The 26094-nt window shown below is 46.1% G+C and overlaps 2 protein-coding genes across 2 annotated transcripts in view; one reads left to right on the top strand and one right to left on the bottom strand.

Annotated features, from left to right (window-relative positions):
- LOC105387353 (protein crumbs) overlaps positions 1-26094 on the bottom strand; it is a 52283-nt gene that overhangs the window by 15927 nt on the left and 10262 nt on the right. The window contains exons 2-29 of the mRNA XM_048625652.1: positions 24256-24426; positions 21719-21930; positions 21051-21240; positions 20248-20347; positions 19647-19795; positions 19087-19206; positions 18614-18736; positions 18034-18173; positions 17270-17456; positions 16894-16965; positions 16532-16660; positions 15817-15914; positions 14917-15126; positions 14405-14546; positions 9654-9758; positions 9281-9403; positions 8439-8587; positions 7790-7985; positions 7286-7454; positions 6344-6523; positions 5470-5692; positions 4455-4697; positions 3339-3551; positions 2677-2902; positions 2239-2407; positions 1638-1779; positions 1125-1217; positions 288-458 (exon numbers count right to left, since the gene is read on the bottom strand). Of these exons, the coding sequence (XP_048481609.1) occupies positions 288-458; positions 1125-1217; positions 1638-1779; positions 2239-2407; positions 2677-2902; positions 3339-3551; positions 4455-4697; positions 5470-5692; positions 6344-6523; positions 7286-7454; positions 7790-7985; positions 8439-8587; positions 9281-9403; positions 9654-9758; positions 14405-14546; positions 14917-15126; positions 15817-15914; positions 16532-16660; positions 16894-16965; positions 17270-17456; positions 18034-18173; positions 18614-18736; positions 19087-19206; positions 19647-19795; positions 20248-20347; positions 21051-21240; positions 21719-21930; positions 24256-24426 (4445 nt within the window). The remainder of the gene's footprint in view (positions 1-287; positions 459-1124; positions 1218-1637; positions 1780-2238; positions 2408-2676; positions 2903-3338; positions 3552-4454; positions 4698-5469; positions 5693-6343; positions 6524-7285; positions 7455-7789; positions 7986-8438; positions 8588-9280; positions 9404-9653; positions 9759-14404; positions 14547-14916; positions 15127-15816; positions 15915-16531; positions 16661-16893; positions 16966-17269; positions 17457-18033; positions 18174-18613; positions 18737-19086; positions 19207-19646; positions 19796-20247; positions 20348-21050; positions 21241-21718; positions 21931-24255; positions 24427-26094) is intronic.
- LOC105397654 (nitric oxide-associated protein 1) lies at positions 10213-14228 on the top strand. Its single transcript, XM_011569672.3, has 3 exons — positions 10213-11206; positions 12749-12866; positions 12975-14228. Exons 1-3 carry the CDS (start codon positions 10368-10370, stop codon positions 14190-14192), a joined length of 2175 nt encoding a protein of 724 aa, XP_011567974.3. The 5' UTR covers positions 10213-10367; the 3' UTR covers positions 14193-14228.

The raw sequence follows: 26094 nt of genomic DNA, 5'->3' as shown, positions 1-26094 counted from the left end.
TAGGAAATAAACACATATAGGTACAATCTTCGAAAAATAATACGAACTAGATGTAGTGTCACATATAATACCAACGTAACCACCGTTAAAACACACCTCATTTAATGCTGAAAGTCGCATAACTTTTGAACGGCTCAGACGATTTTCATAAAATATGCTTAAGTATACACTCGGTCGGGGTAACATTAAAACATAACCAATCAAAATTCGGTTAATTCGATCGGGAGCTACACTTCAACAAACAGAGATGCACAGTCACGCGAAACTTTTCATTGAGTCCTTCCTACCTGCACATCCTGAATGACTCCTTTGAAGTAGTCGTCGTCGTTGTCCTCGGGCGCGGGCGCGGGGGTGGTGAGGGGCGCGGTGGGGGCGGGCGCGGCGCCGGGCGCGGGCGGCGCGGGGGGCGCGGCGGGGGGCGGGGACGCCGGCGGCGGAGGGCCACCGAGGTATAGCACCTGGAATGAGCCATTGTAGTAAGGGTTGTCGAGGAATAGACATTGGGGTAATTTTTAGCATAAATAATATGGAAACTAATGATCTAAGTTTTCAAAACGTAATGATGAAAACACTTAAGATGATGCTGACAAGTAGCTAAATACATGAGTCACTATCCGAACATGGCTTAGCATTGTTGACTCTACAAAAAACTTTCTTTCAGTACATACTTTTGATTCGAATACAAACTGGTTCAGTTCCTCCTATGACAACAAACAACATTTAAATAATCTTATTTTTAACCGACTTCAAAAAAGGAGGAGGTTCTCAATTCGTCGGGATATTTGTTTACAATACAGAGTTCTACACCGATACAATTTCAGTTAAGTACATTTCCTTATAATAACCGATTAGAGTGCAAATCATCAGTTGATTTGACGAATATTGTCTGATCATTTTATTTTTAATTTATGGTTATTTAGGAAAACAACAGCGCTTATAAAACATACCTATGTGACTTTAACAGTGTACAAGGCCAATAATAAGTTTCCACATAATTAACTAGTAACATAATTAAATAGTAGTTGTAAACAAAACAAAACAAATGTATACATTATACATACTGAGTACTGAGTAACAAAGTGAGAAAATACGAGAAGAAAAAGAAAAGAAAAGATGGTGGTTACCTGTGCGTCGAGCTGCTTGGCGGCGGAGATGGACTTGCGGAAGTACTCCGTGCCGTTCAGCTTCACCTGCACCAGCGTCGAGTTGCGCACCACCTGGCCACGTGGAAACAAACATGGAATTTGTTACAGTTGTATGATTACTAAATTTTAACGGAAGTTATCATGATCATTAATATTAGATTTACATACAAAGAAAATAGCACAAATGTTGAGACAAGGGTAAACGACGGCCATTATTTGCAGCACTTTTAGTGATACCCAACCAACCCACAGTGGACCAGTGGGGTGGCAAATGGCTCAAACTTGAGCAATCCTTTCAAGTTCATGTAGTCCGCTACCAAGTTCCACCTTTAGAGGATATGCGCGAAGGTACACACAAGTACACTGGGGCTTCACTGTATATGACGGAAGACGAAGTTTCGGAGCGCTACTGCGCGAGCCGACAGCTCCCGTCCCGTTCGTTTCTCGTTAATATAGATAGAGTAACCCTCCTGGCCAGGTGCATCACCGTACCTGTATGAGGTGCAGGTGCCCGTTGTCGAGGCGCGTGCCGCCCACCGTGTACTCCTCGGGCGTCTGGTTGAAGCGCAGGTGCACCAGCAGCTCGCCGCCCTTGAGAGATGCTCCCACGAGGGTCTCGTCCGTCTGTCCGTATCTGCGGATCAAATATCTTATTACATTATATGCAGAACTATAGATTTTGACAGAGATGAAGGTTTAATTTAATTTTCTCGTGTCATGGTTGATTTTTCCATCCTACTGCCCTATAGCGAGCTTCTGCTCGAGGTACTTCCAGATCCTGGGTCTCAGGCGGCATGCTTGGTCTCCTTGTCTCAGGAAGCCACAACATCGACGGATTGCCGGCAGCTGCATTTCCCGAGGAATAGCGTCTGGTCTGTGTCTCGACTCAGAGAGTTACTTTGTTGGCTGGTGCCAACAGAAGGAGCTTCCGAGGAAATATAGGGTCACAGCACAGAATAGAATAGAATATCATTTTATTGAACGTAAAATTTTACAATTATTTGGCCGTTGTCATAATATTACTCTACCACAATTTCACAAAGGCCCCGTTAAAAAACTCCTCGACCATCTTTTCAACTTTTTGCGCACTCACCGGGGCCCGGAGCCGAGGTAGAATATATATCCGGTGGGCTTGCGCGTGCGCACGAACATGGAGATGTCGATGGCGGCGTGCACCAGCCGCCGCGCCGCGTCCTCCACGCGCACCGCCACCAGCGAGCGAGGCACCGCCGCCTCGTGACCGAAAGTGGCCGCTGTGTAGGCTGCGGGGGAGATATTGTGTTACAGATAGAAGGAAGGTTTTACACAGGAAAGGTGGCAGTTCATAATTAGATGTTTTGTGAACCTATAACGTAACCGGCCTTCAGCCAATATCCTTGTTACTCAATTTATCAAAGCCGCTAGTATTGAAGGCGCACTCTGAATGGTTGCAGCATCCCTGCAGAGGTGTATCATGCGTCCAACTTAAATAGCGTAAACAGTCACGCACTATAGATTTTTCAGTTTAAGTGCTACTTGTGGAGGTACTCACTGTACTGGCAGGTGTTGCCGAGCGCGGGGCGCGCGCACTGGCAGCGGAAGCTGGTCCAGGCGTCGTGGCAGGCGCCGCGGCGGCACGGGTTGGGCTCGCACTGCGGCGCGCGCGGGCACCCCGCCGACACCCCGCGCAGGGTGCTCGCGGCCGCCAGCGCCGGCTCGGGTGGCGGGTCCATGGAGTCGAGGTCCGGGTCGGTGGAGTTCGTGTCGTCGGGGAGGACCTGGACACACAGATTCAATTTATAATCCTACGAATATTTGAACTAGTAACACGGGGTATTTAAGACGCGACATAAGTTTGCATCACGCTCACTCACATCGCGCAGTCTCAAGAGCGAGCGCGACGGAAAAGTTTTGTCACGTCTTAAATGCGCCCCGTACTAGCCCTTCATGGGGCATAGAATCTAATGCAACAGATGTCCTACATGGCTAAGGATATTTGAGTCACCAAAACCGACTGTTTTAATGCATGGTGCAACGGTTTTACATACCCAGAGTCCATTAACCAGCACGTCCTGGAAGCAGCCCACAAACGCATTCGGTCCATGAGTCAAGGTAGCATAACCGGAGCCGGCCGCGCCCAGCCTGACCACGGGGAATGACGTCACACTACTGCTCTATACGCTATAATACAATATGTATATTAACCCCACGTACCCAGAGTCCATTGACCAGCACGTCCTGGAAGCAGCCCACAAACGCATTGGGTCCATGAGTCAAGGTAGCATATCCCGAGCCGGCCGCACCCAGCCTGACCACGGGGAATGACGTCACGCTGCTGTTGAACGCCTCGTTCTGCGAGATGGGGTAGATGGTCTGCTCCTCGTTGGCTGCCAGGACCACGTGGGACGAGTTGATTGTTACGAACACCTGTGGATGTGGATGGGTGGTTTGTGATTTTTATCATGGTAATAAAAATATGGAAGCTTCCGATATTTGTTCTTAAATTCATGGAAAGTATGCTAAATGCGAATTTACAATAGGTACAATACAATACAATTTATTTGCGCCAAGAACTAAAATTACAAAAGCAAATATTAAAAACCGGCCAAGTGCGAGTCGGGCTCGCGCACAAAGGGTTCCGTAGCAGCAAATATAATAAACTTTAAATCAACCTATCTCAAAAACTATAAGAGATACTTTGATCAAACCAAAAATCGTTGAAAGAGTTAATTAGCATGCATCACCTCTATTTTTTTTAGAATTTTATACCCCGTAGTTATAAAAATAGAGGGGGGGGGACATACTTTTTACGACTTTGAGAGCTGATATCTCAAAAACCGTTCACTTTAAGAAAAATGTTTTTTAGAAAACTTTATATCATTTTAAAAGACCTTTCCATTGATACCCCACACGGGTATGTACATCGAAAAAAAAAATTTCATCCCTCAGTTACATGTATGGGGGGCCCCACCCCCAATTCTTTTTTTTACTATTTAGTGTCATATTTTTGTAGCGGTTCATACAACACATATTCCCATCAAATTTCATCACTGTAGTACTTATAGTTTCCGAGTAAATCGGCTGTGACAGACGGACAGACGGACAGACGGACAGACGGACATGACGAAACTATAATATATATACTTTTGGCTACGGAACCCTAAAAATAGAACAGTGCAACGAAGCGGAAATCTAGTTCCTCTATAATATAGCCTTAGTTGTAAATAATATAACTTTGCAACAGACACAAGTGTCAATATTAAAATCATAATAATTAAGCATCTAGAATACAAGTAATACTTTTAACATAACACTTTGCAATCCACTAACCTTCTGCCAATTACTATCATTCAAATTCGACCCAATGAAAACCCCCTCCCACTTATTCAACAAGCTCGAATGCAGATTCAGCCGTCCATCGGACAGCTCTAGGAAGAAGTACGTGAGTCCGCGGCCCATGGCCAGCAGCCCGCTGCCCAGCGTGGTCTTGAAGCGGAACGAGATGTCGTAGCCCTCCTCGCGACTCGTGTTCACCTCCGCGTAGCTGCTCGTGGAGAACGACATCGTGGTTATCTGCGGGGTGGGGTGGAGATGTTAGTGTCATGCAATTTAAGGCGGACCCTAGACCTAGAATAGATAGATAGATAGAATATTCTTTATTTGCGCGCACAAACACATTAAATAAACTTGCATAACTTAAATACTAACACATATGTACAAAAACGGCGGCCTTATCGCTTAAACCTACAATAATATTGTGCAATATATTTATTGTGCAATAAGTTTTTAATGGCGGTTTGAAGGAATTTTGTACTGCAAGTAGTAGATTGATTATTTTAACACCTTTAACAATCATGAAAGGACTTATCGTACACACGAATCAGGTGTTCCATAGGAGAACATGATATCACAAGCGTTGCGAGCCTGACCGATTCGCAGTATGTTGAATCGGTGCAGCTCGCATCATATAAATGTTTCTTCAGTCACGGCTCCACACTACACTGACCTGCTGGCACGTCTGCCCCGCGTAGCCCGGCGCGCAGGTGCAGTTGAAGCGGTGGTCACTCTCGCCGCGCAGCCAGGGCCGGCCCCGCAGCCCCCGCAGCCCCACACACTGACCTGCTGGCACGTCTGCCCCGCGTAGCCCGGCGCGCAGGTGCAGTTGAAGCGGTGGTCACTCTCGCCGCGCAGCCAGGGCCGGCCCCGCAGCCCCCGCAGCCCCACACACTGACCTGCTGGCACGTCTGCCCCGCGTAGCCCGGCGCGCAGGTGCAGTTGAAGCGGTGGTCGCTCTCACCGCGCAGCCAGGGCCGGCCCCGCAGCCCCCGCAGCCCCACACACTGACCTGCTGGCACGTCTGCCCCGCGTAGCCCGGCGCGCAGGTGCAGTTGAAGCGGTGGTCGCTCTCGCCGCGCAGCCAGGGCCGGCAGTGCCCGCGGTGGCGGCACGGCGCGGCGCGGCAGCCCGCCAGCGCCACGGAGCAGTTGGCGCCGCCCCAGCCCGCCTGGCACTCGCAGGTGTATGTCGCGCGCCCGTCCACGCAGCGCCCGTGCACGCACGGCTGGTAACTAAGGGTGGACATAGGATGTTAGTTTATATAGAGCAATGAAAATGTTTCATTTACAAAATGTTATCAGAAGGTTGCGTGTTCATATCACGTCGGGGTCACCACTATGGAGATGCTAGAGTGTTGGTGCATCTCCATGCAAAGGGAAGTTCCTCCAATCAGGCCGGGTGGTGTGGCCTGGCAGGCAGCTGCCAAACGGTTAGCGTTGGGTATTTGTATATATTACAGTGTAGCTGAGAAGCTTTGATACCGCGATGTGGGATTTCATAGTAATTTGCTTCGTTTCCATACATCTTCTCTGTATTGAGTTCTGAGCGCCATCTGTTGATTATCATCTGAACTTCTGGCTAGGAATCCTCCACACATCAAATGGACGCAATCCCGATCTCGATGTTCGACGCGCACTCGCCACGTGCGTCACATGTAGACTCGAGTAGTGGCCCGTGTGGTCCACGCAGGTCCCGTGTGGCCCACGCAGGTGTGTAGTGTGTAGGGCGGGGTGGTACTGACCGCGCGCACTCGTCGATGTCCAGCGAGCAGCGCGGGCCCTCGTAGCCGGGCAGGCAGTCGCACGAGTAGTGGCCCGTGTGGTCCACGCAGGTCCCGTGTGGTCCACGCAGGTGTGTAGTGTGTAGGGCGGGGTGGTACTGACCGCGCGCACTCGTCGATGTCCAGCGAGCAGCGCGGGCCCTCGTAGCCGGGCAGGCAGTCGCACGAGTAGTGGCCCGTGTGGTCCACGCAGGTTCCGTGCGCGCAGGGGCCCGACGCGCACTCGTCCACGTCCGTCTCGCAGCGCGCGCCCACCGTGCCGGGCACACAGATGCACGAGAAACTGCAGTAGGTAAAACAATGAGTAAGCACATCAAGATGGACATTTAACGGGCAGTGGACCAGCGTGGAGGGAAATGGTCCAAGCTTCGGAAGACAGTTTAGACCTAAAAAGCGAGTATACACAAAGTTTCAATTCGAGAGTATCAGATATTACTGTAGAGCGTTCCGGAAAAAACGCAGCACATTCTATTCGATAGTCTATTCGAAAGTGCTGTCAACCTGTCAACAACAAAATGGCGGTGTATAGATTTGCGAAAGTTTGACAGCTATCATTCCATAGGTCATTGTCAGAATAATATTATGTACTCTGTGGTCATTATTTTCGAAACTCATTCGAAAGGTAAAAAGTGTCCGAAAGTGCTGTCAAGTTGACAATAGTCGCACTCGCATTCGATTCTATTCGTTAACTCGAATTTTCGTGATACGGGTACAGCATACAATCCGACTCGAAGGACCAAAAAAGGTGAGTAATTGATATATGGTGGTGATAGACTCTAAAGAATGATAAAGAAAACCGCCCGGATTGAATGCTGTTAAATTACTGAGTTTATTAATAACTAAAACGTTGCGCGTGTTAGTAAATGATGACGGTAGTGCGCTTCTTGAGAAATGTATGTCCGTTGCTTGTACAAACGCTGTCACATAGAATAGAATAGGTAGACAGCTACAAAAAATCCTAACTAACTAAACTAACATTGCAAAAATTAATAATTTTAGTCTAAATTGAACTTACAACTTCATAAACCACCTATCATGAACTTACCCGCTAGCATTCTCATAAGAGAAGGGTTGGCTGAACACGGCCGGCAACAGCGGCTGCGAGGCGGCGGCCGCGGGCGCGTACAGCGTCGTGTTCGAGTGCTCGAGGCACTGCCCGCCGTGCTGGCACGGGTTGGGCAGGCACTCGTTGATGTCTACCTCGCAGTTCTTTCCTGCGAAATTAGGAGAGGAAAATTAGTTTTACATAGGAACGTCACGTCATGTCAAAATACAAATTAGTATTCTAAAAGACCAAAAGAATAGAGAACATAGCATCTCTCCATTGGAGAAACTGTTTGTTTAAGACACTAACTGGGTTAGCTGAATGTGGAAAAACAATCCCACGGTCAGTTCCACACCTGAGAACCGCCATTTATGAAGAACTTTAGTATGAAATGCAGCGCTGTCAGTGGCGGAATTTTCTTTGAGTACAGTCTTCCCTACATAGTTAGGTAGCTGCCCAAGTGAGAAACTTGGCCTAAATATAGCCTATATCCAGTACACTCACCGGTGTAGCCCGCGTGGCACACGCAGCGGTAGTCGTCCAGCTCGTCCACGCAGGCGGCCCCGTGAGCGCACGGCGTGGACGCGCACTCGTCCACGTTGAGCTCGCAGGCCGCGCCCGCGTGCCCGGTGCCCGCGCAGTCGCACTGGAACCCGTTCAGCAGGTCCACGCAGCGCCCGCCGTGCTGGCAGGGCGAGCCCTGGGGAACAACATGCAGTTAGAAACATAATCTCTGCCATTCGTACCTCCTAAGAAGCGCCACAAAACTCTTAGATGCGTTCCTCATCTAGCCACTACCAATACCTAACCTAAGACATAACTCGCAAATAAAATATAGTATGGTACACTTACGGCGTAATAATACAACTAAGGTTACCTTTGAATAACACCATCACCACACCTAAGTTATTACCTAAAACAATCCTAACTAATCCTAATCCTATCGTAACTAATATAATAAATGCGAAAGTAACTGTGTCTGCTGTTACTCGTTCACGCCAAAACTACTGAATGGATTTGAATGAAATTTGATAGAGATAATCTGAGAAAGAACATAGGCTACTTTTTATCTCAGAATTCCCACAGGAAAAGTTTTTAAGCCGAAGCGAAGCTCGCGAGAACAGCTAGTAACTTATCCTCCACTCCCGCTCACCTCGCAATCATCAATGTCCTGCTCGCACTTGGCGCCCGTCAGCCCCTCGGGACAGAGACAGGTGAAGTCGTTGACGCCGTCCACGCACGTGCCGCCCGCGCCGCACGGCGCGCCCGCGCAGTCGTCGATGTTCACCGAGCAGTCTTTTCCTGGAAGAGGGGATTGGCTGGTGGATAACACGGTTAAAATTTTCGGGACCATATTGTTTATTCCCGGTATGTGTGTTAAAAGTGTAAAATAACAAATGTATGTATTATTATAATAACACTTTTCACACATATTTGTTGATTTTAGAGGAAGTACTAAAACACAAAGAATAAAATATGAATTAAGTTCACAATTGCCAACAATTAAACCAATCTAAATGGAAAAATCTGCTTCATTATAGTAACCTAAATGATCTATAAGTGTAAAAAGTGTTGTATTAAACCAGTAAAGTTTTTTTTTTAAACCAGGATAATAATAGGGATGGAATAAAGTGATCCGATTATATTATAATTTTATTCGTTTAATCTATATGATGTGTTATTTATGTTAACAAAACAAAAGTAAAATAAACAAGAGAAACCATTCAAAAGCAGCTGCTGCTGCGGGTAATCATGTTGAAATCATGGTTCTATACTTTCTCTACTGAAGGCCAAACATAGATAAGGGAAAATTATAATATAATTAAGTTTTTATTACCCATCAGGTATAAAATAGTCAGATTAAAAGAACTGATATTGCATTTAGCATTGCTATATTTACGATTAAATTATTATAATATTTTTTTATGCGAAACTGCGAATATTTTTACATAAAGTATTAATTTAATTCCTTGTAAATTGAAATATCCTCCTCACCTTCGAACCCCTCCGCGCAGTCGCACTCGAAGTTGTTCTCGAGGTCGCGGCACGAGCCCCCGTGCCGGCACGGCGCCGACAGGCACTCGTCGATGTCCTGCTCGCAACTATCGCCCGTGTAGCCTGCAACCACAAGCAATATGTTATGGATTCATGGTGATCGTACTCTGAATATGCGGGTATAATTAGCGGAACCGGGCCAAGATGAATTTCACCCTTACCATTTATATGATACAGTTTTCATGCGTATAAAAAATAATATTTTGATTTTTTACCCACCTAATTAAAAGTGCATAAGAATACTAATAAAATCCCAAAATGGCAAAAGCTGCGGAAGTAAAAAACAATAGACAATTAAGTAGTTAGTACCCACCTGGCCTACAATAACACTGATACGTCCCAGGGACGTTCACACAGACTCCGTTGTTGCAAATCTTCGGCACCTGGCATTCGTCGATGTCTGATTCGCAGTAATGACCTTAAAAATTTAAAAAAGTAAATTAATAACACATAACTCCACTTCAGACAAATACAAGTTAAAAAAACTTACATTTTAAAAACAATAAATATATCTGCAATACTGCTATTAATTTCTCCATATCTCCATCAGATGATTAAACTCAAAATAATTTAAGTTGGCTAACACATGTAAAGTATTCACACCGAGGTATTGGCTAATACTGTTCACTTTGTTTAGACAAGTGTGCAAAATAACAAGCATTATTGAAATTCCATATAACAAGTTTAATTTACGATTAATCGTTTTTTCACGTGAATTTATGTTTATTTCCGTAGTTTCTAAATAATTAAATTATATAATTTATCAATTTGATTCGCTTTAACAACATTCACATCACACAACGTTTGATTAATCGATTTACTTTACACCACTAGAATCGCCGCGACTTCGATTCACGCGGGCGTGGCACATCACTAGTAATTGTCAAATAGCGCTGTCACAACAATGACCTAAATTTCATATTTTTTGTTTGTATTTAGTGAAATATAAATAAATCAGCCTAATAGTACAATAAATAAACTAAAACAATGAATTAGTGAACAGAGAATTCTTATTGTTTTATGAACAATGCTTTATCCCACGCGCAATATTTTGAGGTTATGTCTAAGATTAACATTTCAACAAAACAAGAGAAACAACTTCGCCGCGGCTTCTAATGGCCCTGAAACCAGTGAAAACATTGAAAATAATAGTAAAACGAAGGATTTTCAGACGCTCTTCGCAAAACATAAAGACAAAATCACTTGGAACTCGCACTTGGAAAGTGAAAAGCTACACACCGGATACTTCAAATACTACCAAAAAACTATAGACGCAGCTCGAAAGAAGCAGGCGAGAGAGTATTACGAGAAGAGCCTGCCGCCGCTGCCGGTGGCGCTGCGCTACCTCGTGGACCAGGAGCGCCTGCTGAAGGAAGATGAGGTGGAACCTCCAACCCCGGAGAAGGCATTCCAACTGCCCTTTGCTAGTACCACACCCATTGAGGATGCCGACACTGATGACAAACCTCCAGAGAAGCCACAAAAACAAGCCACAGGTGTAGAGCAAACTGAATTTGATCGCTCCAGACTAAATCAATGGATGACCAACTATGAACAATTTGATGATACTAAACTCGAGGAGGATGAAGATGAGGCGACACTAGACTATGAAATGAGCAAGCAGTATGGGACGGCCGACCCCTCGTCGGGGGTGACGGGGGTGCCGTGTGGGGGCTGCGGGGCCCTGCTGCACTGCAGTGACCCCGCCATCCCCGGCTACTTGCCCAGTGAGATATTGAAGAACTGCAGTCTCGAGGAGCAGAGCTCCGTGGAGTGTCAGCGCTGTCATTTCCTCAAAGAGTACAATATAGCTTTGGATGTAAATGTGCAGCCAGAGGAATATGAAAAATTACTGCAGTCTATAAGGTGATTTATTTATTAAGTAAATAAGTATGTACTAGTGATGTAACGAATATTCGCATTCGCATTCGCGAATATTCGCATTTTTTTGGATATTCGCATTCGCAAAATTTTGTGCGAATTTTTGCGAATAACTATCAGTACTTATTAAAAAACTATTTGAAAATAATGGTAGATAGGTTAACAAAATCTAAATCCATTCGTCTATAACCTTTTTATCACAAGTTACCCTGTTAATCACATTTCCAGTCTTACTTTATCATTTGGTATTATTTATTTACTTTGGGAAATGAAACTTAACATATTATAGTTAATAGTTTCATAAGACCTAAACATAATAAAAAAGCGTATTTTGACAGTATACAGGGTTATTTGCAAGTAGACCTGATCCTTTCAGGAGGTGATACAGGAAAATAAACCCTATAGGGTTCAATCGACTGAAAAAGGCCTAAGGTTAACATATGGCCAAAACAACCAGCACAGGCGGACAAAATTCAATAGGAAAACTAACAATATTAGCCCAATTTAAAGGTAAAAAGTGTGATTGTTTTCAGTCTGTTGACTTTAGTATGGAAACCTCTATTGAGTTTTCTCCGATTTCTCTGGTTGTTTTGGCCATATCTTAGTGATACCTAAATCGTTTTGATATTGAAATATCTTATTTGAAAGCTTATAAGTTGACAATGTTTTTAAGCTGAAGTGCACAAAAAATTGTCATATGACATTCTTTTTTAATTTAACTTATTTGTTTTTACGTTTTGAATATTTTTTTAAATGTTTAACTATTTTGAGGTATTGTGTCTAATTTAAGTCAATTAATGCGCATTTGATTTTTTTAATTAGTTAATTTTAGGTGTCACTTATTTATGGCAAACAACCAAAAAAATTATTGAAATAGTTTCTTTTTATTTTCAGTTTTAAGCTTAAATTTTTTGAAAAACATAAAAAAACTTACATATTCAATATGTTACAAATGGTTAAGTTTCGGACAATGCATTATAGGGTTCAATCGACTGAAAATGTCTTCCTCTATCACCTCTTGAAAGGATCAGGTCTACTTTACCAATAACCCTGAAGTGTCAGAGCAAGACAGCCATAGATTTAAATATTTTAAATGTTTCGTGTAAGTCGTCCCCAGAAAAAGCACATAGTCGCAATGTGTCGTAACAGTTACGGGGCTAACTAAAGTGTACTTTAACAAAAACTGCGACAATTATTGGCTAGTCTGATTCGGAATGCGTCTTGAACGGAATGTACCTCGTCCAGTACTAGATAGTCACCAAACCATGCAAATGGCCCCAAATTTTAACACAAACTGAATATTCGCATTCGCATTCGCATTCGCGAATGTCGATATCAGATATTCGCATTCGCGAATGTCCAAAAACACACATTCGTTACATCACTAGTATGTACCATAGTGACTATAATATCCTGCTGGTAATTATAATAGCCACTGGGCTGTGGAATGAAAAATAATCTATGCCTTTAAAACCTGAAAATGTGTAAAAAGCAGAACCAATAAGAATATTTTTTTATCTTTTTTAGGCATGTGAGATCCCTGGTGATATTGATGGTAGATCTATTGGACTACCCATGCTCCATCTGGCCTGGCATCGTGGACATCATTGGCACCAAGAGACCTATCATTGTTGTGGGCAATAAGGTAATTTTCCCAATTATGAAACAAAAAACTCACTTTGTACTTTTGATATAAATGTAAAATACAAATGATCACCAGGATTCTTATAATTAACAAATTATTACATTACAGGTGGACCTCCTGCCAGGCGACAGCATCGGCTACCTGAAGCGCGTGCGACAATCGCTGGTCTCCGAACTGAAGAAGACCAAGCTGGGCGAGGCCAACATCAAGCATGTGGCGCTGATCTCCGCCAAGACCGGGTACGGCGTGGAGAGCCTCGTGTCCGCCATGTTCCAGCTGTGGCTAGCACGCGGGGACGTGCACCTCGTGGGCTGCACCAACGTGGGCAAGAGCTCGCTGTTCAACGCGCTGCTGCAGTCCGACTACTGCAAGGTGCAGGCGGCGGCGCTGGTGCGGCGCGCCACGGTGTCGCGCTGGCCCGGCACCACGCTCAACCTGCTCAAGTTCCCCATCAACCGCCCCTCCGGCTGGAAGATCCACGAGCGCACGCGCCGGCTCCGCGCAGACTCCAAGCTCATGAAGATCGAGAATCAGATACGAAGGGAACAGGTAGAAGGCACTAGCACGCCAGAATTACCAACTCTCATAGGCCACATCGGCAGGACCTTCAGCGACCCCCGGGATTTCAACGAAGACTACAACACTCAGGAAAAGCGTAAAAGACTAGGTTTCAATGAGAGGGATGAGATGTTTGCCAAAAGCAAATGGTTGTTCGACACCCCCGGGGTCATCCACCCCGACCAGGTGCTGTCACTGCTCACCACGGAGGAGCTGCTCGTCACTATTCCCAAGAAGCTGATCCGACCGCAGACATACTACTTGTTCCCGGGCTCCACGCTGTTCATCGGGGGCCTGGCTCGCATAGACTTCCTCGAATGCGAGGAGCCGTGCAGGTTCACAATATACTGCTCAGACGCGCTGCCGATCACCGTCACCAGGACTGAGGACGCCGACGAGATCTACGACGAGTTTGTAGGAACAGAGCTGTTCGGCGCTCCCATTGGTGGAGCAGAGCGGCTGGCCAGCTGGCCCGGGCTGCAGAGACGTGAGGAAGCGCTGGAGTTCAGCGGAGAAGGACCGAAGACTTGTTGCGGGGACGTGGTGCTGTCGTCCATAGGCTGGGTGTCGGTGACGGCCAAGCAGGGCTCCACGTGCAAGGTGCTCGCGTGGACGCCCGAGGCCCGCGGCATACACTTGCGGCATCCCTCGCTGCTGCCGTTCGCGATCAATTTAAAAGGCAAAAGAATACGCGACACCCCCGCCTATATGCTAGGAAAAGTATTTATAGATGATAACTATGTTACAAGTAGTGATAGTGGTAAGTAAATGTAATCTCTACAATACATAATTAATTAGAATGTACCAAAATGGTTTCTATTTCCTATACACCTGAATGACACCCTAAATCGAAGGAATGATTATGATCTTTCCGCCGTAAATTGTGGTCAGTTTGTCTCGTTGAAAGAAATTATTGGATATCTGCTGGTTTTATACTTTAACCACTACTATCGTAGTGCAGTAGTCTGCAAGTGTCTCACCCGTGTACCCCGGCGGACACACGCACTTGAACAGGCCGGCGCGCGACGCGACGCAGCTGCCGTTGTGGCACGGCGACGACGCGCACGGGGACGCGGCCGCCGGCGCGCCGCACAGCCACCCGCCGTTCTCCTCCAGGCACTCCTGCGAGAAATAGATACCGATGTAGGTATGTAGCTATGTTTTGTTTTTAATGTAGGTACGAGACAAGAGCACTCGAGTTTAATTATTTGTATCTTATAGCTTTCTTCCAACCCTTTCTCCCAATCGTGGATATAACGACAAAATGTATGTAGTCTTGACGTGGGCTGTTTCTGTGTTATGACGACACAAGTCATCCTAAAGTCTGCTGGCCTAACCTTGCCCAATCAGTGTTCAAAACGCCTTCAGGCATTGTTGCGGTGCTGGTTTTTTTTACATTTCACGGGTTCTGATATAAAAAAGATGGAAAACCGCAGCAATGGGGCCTCGCCCTTACGTGCCCTAATCATGATAAAATGAGTCAATAACACACCTGTCGTGGCGCGCACCCGTTGGCCCTGCAATCGTGCGCCACCTCGCACATCTGCCCGCTGTAGCCGGGGCGGCACTCGCAGGCGTCGCCGCGGCAGACTCCGTTGAGGCAGGCGCGGCCGCACGGCTCGGCGGTCGCGGGAAGCGCGGCTGGAGCGTCGCAGCGCGCGCCGCCCCACCCCGCCTCGCACTCACAGCGGAATCCGGTCGGCTGAGGAGGAATACTTACATAGGGCCACTTGCACAAAAATATTAAACCTAGATTTAGTGTTGCATCTCGATTTATGCCATAAATCTATATGGACTGACGTTTCTTATAAATCGAGATAAGACACAAAATCTAGATTTAACACTTTGTTGCATGTCACTGGTTTATATGACTAGTGAGATGTGATTTGTGATCAAAGTGTGCTCATTACAAATCAATTCTTAACACCTGTGAGGGGCATAAGTGATTGTGTACTTCTGTGTGATTTCAATACCGAAGGTGTGAAGGGCGTGATCTGTGAATGTAGTGTAATATTAATGATTTTTATTTTACATAGTTTGGATATTATACTTACATGTTTTACACTAAAAGCCAAAGCATCTACATAAAACATCCATGGACACAAAAAAACTTTCAAAATACATGCACAATCAGAAAACATAATGAATGGTGTGGCCTGCAATTATGTATCTAAACATAATTGCAGGCCACACCGCCAGCTAGCTACTTGCGAGGTTAATCGGTAGCTTGGGATTTCCACCAAAGAATGTAAACAGGAGAAACTATCTTCACCCGCCTCGCTCGCTAGCTGGCTATGAGGCCTGCGCTTAATCCTGAAGAATCCCCCATTTACACACAAAGAGAACACTTCATCATAGTACAGTAACCTGGTGGCTAGAGGCCAGTACTCACAGTGTCCGTGCAGCGCGCGGCGTGGTCGCAGGGCTGCGCGGCGCAGCGCTCGGGCGGCGGCTCCAGCGCCTTGCCCGCCGCCTGCTCGCAGTACACGCCTGCATGCAACATCACACACACGCACACATCACCACGTGTACAGGCAATCACATAACAAGCTTTACAAGTATATAAGCTGACGGTATACTGTCCGTGGACAGATGATTATGTGGTTGCCTGTACAATTCGGTTTTACATTCAAAGCGTAAAGATTAAGAAACATTAAAAGCGGTATCTCGCCCTCCACGCTAGTTAAATATACTAATTTTAGGTTATATCAAAGGGCCTGCACGTTTTTCAGGCATTCAGAATTAAATTAGACATGTGAGCGAGAAACAGCATCATCATTATAAATAAAAGAAAAACATTGCACGAATGAATTATATAGTTTAACAAAAACGAAAAATTAGAAGAGATTCGAGACAAAGGCTACGAATAAACATGCATGTAACAATGATAAAACAAATTGACATAATACACGAAACAACATTGCGAACTGCTTAGAAAAACATGATAAAACAGAATTCGGCCTATGAAATTATTGGTCTGATCTCCAGGCAACAGATAAAGAAAAACAATGACAAAAGTGGTACAACTTTTATCATTGCTTCCTTATCTGCAGCCGTCAAATCAGAACCAGTGACCAAGCCCCCCTGCATCCTATCCCCCCTCGTACCTTTGTACCCGGGCGCGCAGGTGCAGTTGAAGTGGTCGGGCCCGAGCGCGCACGACGCCCCGTTCTGGCACACGCCCGCCTCGCACGCCGCCTCCAGCGTCGAGCAGTTGGGGGACACCCCCGACGCGCCTGAACACAACACAAGTTATTACTATAGGAAGAATAATTATCTTTACCGAAATGGCGATGCGTCCCATTTAATTATAATTTATAAGATTAATGCACACATGCATTCGGTATGCAATATGCACGAAAGCCTTCCCGAGTGATATTTATCACATATAGGACCAGCGACCCTGGGCAGTTGGATACCGAGAAGTTAAAAGAGTTTAGCATATAATAATATGTAGGGGTACACATACCGTAATATCCGGGATCGCAAACGCAAATTGTCTGTTTCGTTACTATCACGCCAGTCATCATCGTTGGCAGTCCTGTAACAAACATGATAATAAGTACAAAAATAATTATACAATGTTTTCTCTGTTGCCTCGTGTATCAAAGAAGTATAAGGCTACGGCCGCACAGGCAGGAGGCTTGCTTAGCGCTTAGCGAGTCACCAAGCGAGTAGCTCAGTAAAACAAACGTTCTGGAATCTTCGTGACGTTCGCACTGAGACACACCAAGCGACTATCCAAGCACTAAGTCCTCAATGCGGCCGTTCGTAAAGATTTGAGAAAGTTTTTTTACTTTGCATAGTGAGCCTAACCCAAATATCTCCATATAAACAGTGTGTACCTGCAGTGTGATGCGGCTGGCAGTGGCTGCGCGGCGGGCAGGGCAGCTCGCACGGGGCGGGCGGCGCGGGGGCGGGCGCGGCGCACAGCGGCGGCGCGTAGCCCTTCGCGCACACGCAGCGCCAGCTCGCGCCCTCCTCCACGCACGCGCCGCCCGCGCCGCACGGGCCCGACGCACACCCTGACACCTGCACATAAACACCACAGCTGTAGAACTTGTAGTTAAAGTTGATGCATGTTGGAAAAGTTCCTACCTGAGTGGTCCGAAGTGGCGGAGGATCGCGATCGTTGGACCAAATATAAGGAGGCCTTTGCCCAGCAGTGGGACACAAGATGGCTAATTAAAAAAAAAGCATGTCGGCTACACACGTACAGGTATACTTGAACGGTAAGTATACCGGAACTGAACACTTGTGCAAGTATACCGGTACATGTGTGGTCGGAAATTTGTCGGCGGCTGGGCAAATGCTAGCGGTGGTTGTTCCATGATTTGATCAGCCACGTGGTACATGGCACAGGACATATTCCCAAACAGCCAAGTTTTTATTCATCGAATGAATTAGTATAAAACATAAAATTAAAACTTCTCGTTCTCCCACATTATGTATAACTACAGCGAGCGTTTGGAATTTACTGCCATACAGCGAAACAGCTTCAGGGCAGGCTGTCAAGGTGGAATCACGCGGCCAACTGTCTGCGGTGCGGCTTGCCAACGCACCATGTAACATCACCTAGAAGGTGTCTCAGGTTCCTGCATGTACTCACGGTCTGGCAGGTGGGCCCGGTGTAGGGCACGCGGCACGCGCACACGAAGGAGCCGTGCGTGTCGTAGCACACGCCGTGGCCGCACACGCCGCGCTGCTCGCACTCGTTCACGTTCACGTTGCACCGTGGGCCCGTGTAGCCTGGGGGGATAAGGCCGGTTAGTAGGTACGTGATCGTAGGGAGGATTGCGGGGACGTTAAAACTTAAAGGGTACATAAAATTTCAATCGGGACGTAGCGTGTTGCTGTCCTATGGTACCCCAGTGGTACAGAGGGCCTTTACAAGCGTGCGCCACGCCGTTCTGTCCTCAGCAACTACTCTGGCCTCCGTTCAGCTCAGGCCTTGCGCTCGCAGCTCGCCGTCCACTGTGCGCCGCCATGTGTGCACGGGGCGACCGCGTCTGCGGTGGCCGCCAGGCGGTTTCCATTCGAAGGCAATGCTCGCTTTGTTCTCGGCTCCTATTCTGATGGTGTGGCCATGCAATCCATCTCCTTATTGTCCGACACAACTGCCTATAATCTTCTGCTTATTCATTCTTTTCATCAGAAAATAACCTCTTACAACGGTATAGTAAAGTTACCGGTGCCGCTGCAGTCGCAGGTGTAGTTGTTGACGGCGTCCAGGCAGCGGCCGCCGTGCAGGCACGGGGAGGCCACGCCCGCGCACTCGTCGATGTTCGTCTCACAGTTGCGACCGGTGAAGCCTGGAAATATGAGGAAGCGATGGATAAAATAAGATTGATTTATTGAGATTGTTGTCTTCATTCTTTTCGACTGACTTCAAATGACTTTCGAATGACTTCAAATACGGATTGTTATGTGTTGTGTAATTGAATCATTCTCTTTCTCTCTAATTTGATTGCGACAGGAATGAGATGAAATATCTTTTAGATATTTAGTAGCATTGCTTTGTTAATTTAAAAAAATCAGCTTGGGAGCAACTAGGTAACATGCCGGCAGAAAAACAAACATGGTGTGACATTGCAGAACTCCATTCGTTAGTAGGTAAATTTTGACTACAATATCAAGTATCCAATAACTCATAATATATTACCGGGTGGGCACTCGCACACGTAGGAGTCCTGTCCGGGCGGCACGCTGCACGAGCCGTTGTTGAGGCACGGCGCCGCCACGCACGCCGGCTCCAGCGACACCTCGATCTCGCAGTGCTTGCCTGCGGGAGAGGGTAGCATAGTTAGTCACGGTAGGGAAAAAAATATTAACTGTGTGGACACGACTTTGCTCACAGTGGGGCGTTTCGTGATAGCAGAGGATTCCGGGCCAATCCTTGCCATAGACGAACGGCAGCGGCGTAGCGCACGGTATCGACGCGGCAACCCGCAGAAGCGATCAAAACTCCTTGAATGCCTGTCAAAGTGGGCTGCACTTCTAACATATAGAAGTAGATTCTGATACTTCGGAAGGCTCTTTATACGTAGTCTGTACTAATTCCTTGTGCCAGTGATGGGCCCAGGTCCACCTCGCAGTGTGTGTGACTAGTAGAGCGGGTACCTCGGAGGTGGTCCGGACACTGGCACACGTAGTCGCCGGTGGGCAGGTCGCGGCAGGCAGGTCCACCTCGCAGTGTTGTGTGTGACTAGTAGATCAGTTTACCTCTGAGGTGGTCCGGGCACTGGCACACGTAGTCGCCGGTGGGCAGGTCGCGGCAGACGCCGGCGCGGCACGGCGCGGCGCCGCACGCCGGGCCCAGGTCCACCTCGCAGTTGTTGCCCGAGTAGCGCGCCGTGCAGTGGCACTCGTAGCTGGAAGGAAGAACGGCTATGTTAGATAATATAATAAAGAAGCTATATTTCAAGAATATTATAAAGTTCTATAGCGGTCAATCAAGTCTAGCTCAAGAATACCATGACCTTATAGATTATCTAACGATCCGCTAGCAGCTGTTGGCAGCAACGAACCCGAAAGTATTCAATGCTTGTCGGTTGTTATCCTAGCTGAACGATCTACATTTACAACGCATTTCACTAAATTTCCTCAGGACTTGAACTGTAGGAGGTCGGGCTCACTCCTGCAGCCTGTATTTACCATAATGTATAGTGGTTGTGATTCATCATCATCAGCCAATAATCATCCACTGCTGGACATAGGCCTCTCCCAAGGAGTGCCACAACACTCAGTGCTCGGCCTTCCTCATCCAACCACTACCGGCTACCCGCCTAAGATTGTGATTGTAAATGTATGAATGAATACTGACCGGTCCTGTCTTGAGATGCAGGTGCCGTGGCGCATGCAGGGCTCGTTGTAGCAGTGGTCCGTCAGCGGCTCCCGGAACACCTCCTTCCGGTCTTGGCTGCCTGCAATGTGTGGTGTAAATTGGAGAGATACGGTTTCTAATGTAAATGTAGACATGTATCGAAACAGCAACCTGTTTTCACAGATTCAACAGGTTCACGTAAACAATCTGGGAACTGCCTAACAGCTAGATTATAGCATGGCGTCCATTTTTTGGGGATATTTAGTGACTAAGGCCGGTTTATATTAGTACCTTGAATACTGATAGAAATTGTTAACCATTTCACCAAATAAAGCAAAAAGTTGGATTAAAGTTTCAGCATTCTCTCTTTCACCGAGTCGCTTGAAGGTCAACGCTCGACAACCGCTGACCTTTACCGTCACAATGTCACGAACAAAGCCATAATTTAAGGATTGTTTGTGATTTGTATCGACAACGCGCGTGGAAAGAATTTTAATGGTATGATATAACTAACTTTACTACCCACATACTAGTCTGTTTTATAGGTGTAAATATTTAGAATAAAACATTGACGTTTACCGCCAGACGCCAGATTAAAGATATTTACAACTTTCAAGTACCACATGTGAAAGCTACACATCTATAACTGCTATTAAAAATGACCAATAATTATATGACTTAATTCAGATCGATAGCAGCGCTATTTATTTTTTATTTATTATAACATAATCAAACACAGATAAGTGGTAAGGTAAGTGTTTCCTTCGGATCATCTCATATTCTGATAACAAATGTATACTCACAGTCGTCATCAGCCAGCGGGCAGGGGCCGAACATGACGTTGTGGTCGGCGGCGGAGGTGGGGTGGAACTCGAGCTGCGGCCCCTCGCGCACGCAGCCGCTGAACAGGTTGCCCACCAGCACCACGGCGCCGCCGCGCTCCAGCCGCCCGGGGGAGAGCAGCTCCGGGTTCCACGTCACGTTCGCTATGACCTGCCGGGGGAGAGGGGGTAAGTTAGTGGAAAGCAATTGTTCATGAGCTTTAGTAAGCTAGATAGATACGGGAATACGGGGTTTACGATATATGTATAAAGTATGTTCATTGGTGTAAATGTTTAAAAATGTATTTTTGCGCATATAATTTCAAAATGATGAATACAAAATTGATGAGATGACTGAAATATGATAACATCAGTCAGAGAGCATTGACGTTGACGAATTGTACAAGTTGACGAGGACAGTACCTATAATCGTCTTCTTAGCTAACAAACACCAGAGCTGGACTAATGAGAGGACTAGACCAATTCAGGACACTTGTCAGTCGATGGCTGCTCAGGCATAAGGCAGACAGGCATTGAAACGTCACTCGTGGAACCTCCTTTCATGCACCCTAGTACTTCCCAAGTTTTCGTCACTGTGTAGTATGGTAGCACGTGCCCCGGCCGCGCCCACGACACCACCACCTGCTCACCTGCGTGTCCTTGTCCACCTCGAGCAGCAGGCTGGGCGGCGCGGGGCGGTACCGCAGCGCCAGCCAGTGCCAGCGGTTGTCCAGCGTGCCCCGCGCCAGCGCCGCCTCGCGCTGCGCCTGCCCCGGCCGCGCCCACGACACCACCACCTGCTCGAATAGCGCCGACACGTGCAGCGTGTAGCCCTCGAAGCGCTGCGAGAACAACTCGCCGCCTGCGAATGCACATATTTGCTGGTGAGATAGGGATGAGGTTTGAGGATTTGGAGCTAGGGTGATCCGAATCAATCCACACTTTGTTAGTAAAGGGTTGGTCATGCTTTGTATGTAATTTTATTCATCAAAAACCGAACTTTGAGCTAGGCCTATGGCAATCTAGCCATTTCATTACAAATAGTGCATGTCACTGGCCATCTTCGAATTAATTTAGGAATCATCTGGTGGTAGTGTCTGATGGAATCGTTGCATAAACAAAAGCCTACATGAACACAATGGGCCGTGCGACGTGCGATGACGGGTCAATAGGGGAGCAATATAAAGTGAATACCGTTACAAGATGGCATTCCCTCATCTTGAGCGGCCGCAGTGGAACAAACACAGTCTAATGAGACGGGAATCAATACACACTACGATGATAATGATCTCAAACAGTTGGTGGAAAATGACGATGATGGATGAGTGTGAAGTGTGATGGCATCAATTAGGCAATATCTGTAGTGTTTGATTGAACATTACAAATACATACATTCAAAACATCAACGATGTTTTTATTTATACTTCGCGTAATATGATGGGATTATTTTCTATTTCATACAAGTTTTACTGAGGAACTTTAAAATGGAAAAGGACTGCGAAGTAACTCTATTCTCCGTTCGTTTTCATTCAAATAGGTAAGTATATAAACATGGACATCATAATCAGTCATAAAGTGCTTGCCTAAAAGTTGCTAAAACAAATGAGTACTTCTCGTTTAGTCGCTATTATCCGTAGCGAAGTGTGGAACGGTAAATAAGTGTTTAGAGGGCACCGCGAGGGCCGGCCCTATGCGGACTACTTTCCCTCAGAGTCCCGCGACTAATCTCACATTGTCTATATACTGTACAGCTTTCGCTTCATTTGCGTTCTGCATGCCCCTGTTTCAAAAACGGTTGTAAGATTGTAACACTAATTTGCCCATTGTCCTAGGAGACTAGGCTGGTTAATCTCAATGCATCAGCTCATGAAAAACTTGAGCAACAAGATCGTATGCAGTAAATTACTTGGTCTCTGAAGCGAAGTAAGTACATAAGAAAAGGCTGTATGTATGTTGGTATGTAGATTAAATTCTGCACGGACATAAGCGCAGTGAGTCGCGGCATGTGCCACCCACTTTATTGACATTGATTGACGGCGCGATACAAACTATACGTGTGTTTACGTGTATCTAGGCACAATCTGATGTAACCACCAGTCGCGTCGCATTAGTACGAGTATCAACCCAAGCGCATGTTTAACCAAATTGTAAAATGAATGTAAGTAGTCATAGCATTTTGCATTGTGAAATAGGTAAATAGTAAACATTCTACAGCTTCATACATAATGGCATTTAAATTAAGATAAACGGTAGAAATGGACCGCACAAAATTTACCACATATGAGGCAACGGCGCGGCCGCTTCAAATCTAATCAATTCATTTACAAGCTCCATAAAATATGATACACTTTCACTGAATAGTAGAAAGTCAACTAATGCAATACGCAAAAAGCTCATGAATTTCTATGAAGTTATTTCTGTACTTGAACATAGTTCATTGAGCATTGCTCAAGCAAAAACAAGTTTTTACGATTCTTATCAACAGCCGCGCCGTAGTGAGAAATGATTCGATTAATGAACAGAGTAATCGAGCCGGTATAACGTTTTGTAAATAGCACTACGAGTATATGCCTTGCCGGTGTGTGATTTGTAACTAGTAGGAGCTACTTATCGTAAGTGGTTTGCACTGACTCGTTCAACCATGTGTGCAACTAATGGTTAATTTATACCCAATGTTATCGCAGGTCGGTATTTATGGGTCGTACATTTATTACTAAATAGTTACATGTATATTGATTCGATTCAACCCAAATACTTTAATAAAAGTTTTTCCAAATTAAATAATTTAGCAAGATGGGTGTGTAATGTGCAATCAAGAAGATGTAGAATTGTAGACTCTTGCCGCCCGTGTACTAGACACTGCCGGGCAATGAAAACGTTCCACTCATAAAATACATTCACCAAACGACCCCCATTATTTCTAAGATTTAATATAAAATTGGAATAAAATATTGTTCATTTTAGTTGGTAATATCCTGATGCTCTGTTAAATGTACTTCAATTGCAGAAGTCGTCATTAAGCTAGCCTTTTCCATTTAGAAATGATTTGGTGCTTTTCTCAGTGGAACCTTTTCATTGCCCGTGAGTGTAGTTAGGTATGCGACCTCCTATATAACTTCCCAACAAAGGTATAATATTCCCGTCAGTCCAGTTTAATCCAATAGACTACTAGTTTTTGATATCTTACCTATGCAGGTCCTGTAGCTGAGGCCGACGAGCTGCTTGAGCGAGATGGGTTGCGACAGGCGCACGTACGAGCTGCCGTTGAAGTAGGCCTCGGGGCGCTCCGAGGGACCGGCCGGGCCACCCGCCGCCGCCGCCGCGCCCGCCGCTAGCGTCGCCAGCGCCGTCAGCGTGCCTGCGGGGGGGCAGAGAGTTAGCAAATGTACCACCATCTGTATAAGCAATAGCCATTAACAGTGTTTATTTTCAGGGAAAAGATTGGAGTATGCCGAGCACCAACCTCCAGTAGTGGAGGTAAGATTTTCAGGGGTGCTCGAAAGCTGTCTCCCCAAATGACGTATCACCTGCACTATAAGTATAAGTACGGCACTCCTGGACGGTCACGACTGACGCTGACCAATGCATTCACTGCTGACAAAACTATTGCTATTGCCTATCGGTTTGTTTCAGTACAAGGTAATCGACTCTGACTGACGGCAATGACGTTTATATTCGTATAGGTCAAAAGATGTTAATTTTCCAGTGCAAACTGAAAGATGATGAACTTCTTTGTTTCGCGTGGTCATTGCCTGAATGGCGTGCGCGAGCATTACTCATAATCTTAACAGTAATTTGGTACAGTTGTATCCTAGAAAGAACAATATCAGCTAATCAGTTGTAGTACAGTTCATTAGTCAGTACAGTATTGACAGAGCAGCCTGCGCGGCCTGCGTCAGGTGTGTGCAGTGAGTGGCGCATAGTTAGTTGGAAAGCTTATTGTTGCTCGTGTATGTGGAGCGGGAACAAAACATGGAACTATTTGTATTGTCAGCTGCGTCTGCCTGCGCATCGTGTCCACAATTAATGACCTGCGAAGGTTTTTATACCTTTTAGTAAATGAATAAGGAACCTGCTTCTATAATGTCGTGTTTTTAAACAATACTTGTACCGAAAAAAGTACGTAATTCTGATGCGGCTAATGTCAATAAAAGCAGGGAATACCCGTTCCATTTCATCGATCAGCCTTCATTCAGGCACAAAGTCAATAGCACATAAAAAGTACGGTTTTACCATAACATGGGGGCTCCGACTGCTCCACACTCTGTCTGTAGTAAACAATCCTTTATTTACATACCGCGCGCGCGTGTGTGTGTGTGTGTTGTGGACACTTTCTATTGCACACAGTGGCGATGTAATGTGAACTCTATTGTGCCGAGACTGCCGAGAGTTTGTTAAGTATTAAATTAAAGTAGAGTAGACGTATAGTGGTTGTCATCTGTAAGGTTGATTGACCCTACGTTCCGCTAGTAAAATAGTAGTAGTAATAGTTATCGTAACAAACCCCATGTTATTTACGTCGCCGTTGTAATCTCACTTTTGCCAAAAATATATCTGCAATAAAATCATGGGTTTTCTATCGATTGGCTGAGCCAGGTCAGGTACTGCTGTGCCGTTGCATTGGACTAGTCTTCCTGGACACACATATCAACAAAATAGTACCTATCAGTTGCCCAATTTTGAGAACGTATTTCCAGCTTTTGTTAGTCGCCGAACTACAGGTAACTGAAATTGAGTAATTACTCGCAGTTGGGGTAGCAAGGCATGGGGCATGGGGAACCTAGTAACCCAATAACCTGGGGTTGTTGCACGGCGGGCGGGGGCGGGGGCGGGGGCTCCGTGCGTCATAGCGGCCCGCTGGTCAATAATGCAGCCACTCACACACTCACACGAGCACATGCACACGTTACATGCTACTAGTAATGCCCCTTCAACCTTTCACCTGCTAGCAGCAGCACCCAAAACAACATAAAAATACGTAGACCAACTTTAATGAAACAACCTGTGAATACTTCGGCTTACAATT

Source organism: Plutella xylostella, chromosome 15 (genome assembly GCF_932276165.1).
Source record: "Plutella xylostella chromosome 15, ilPluXylo3.1, whole genome shotgun sequence".
Taxonomy (NCBI): Eukaryota; Metazoa; Arthropoda; class Insecta; order Lepidoptera; family Plutellidae; genus Plutella; species Plutella xylostella.
Note: the sequence above shows the minus strand (reverse complement) of the source record. Positions and strands in the feature narration are given on the sequence as shown.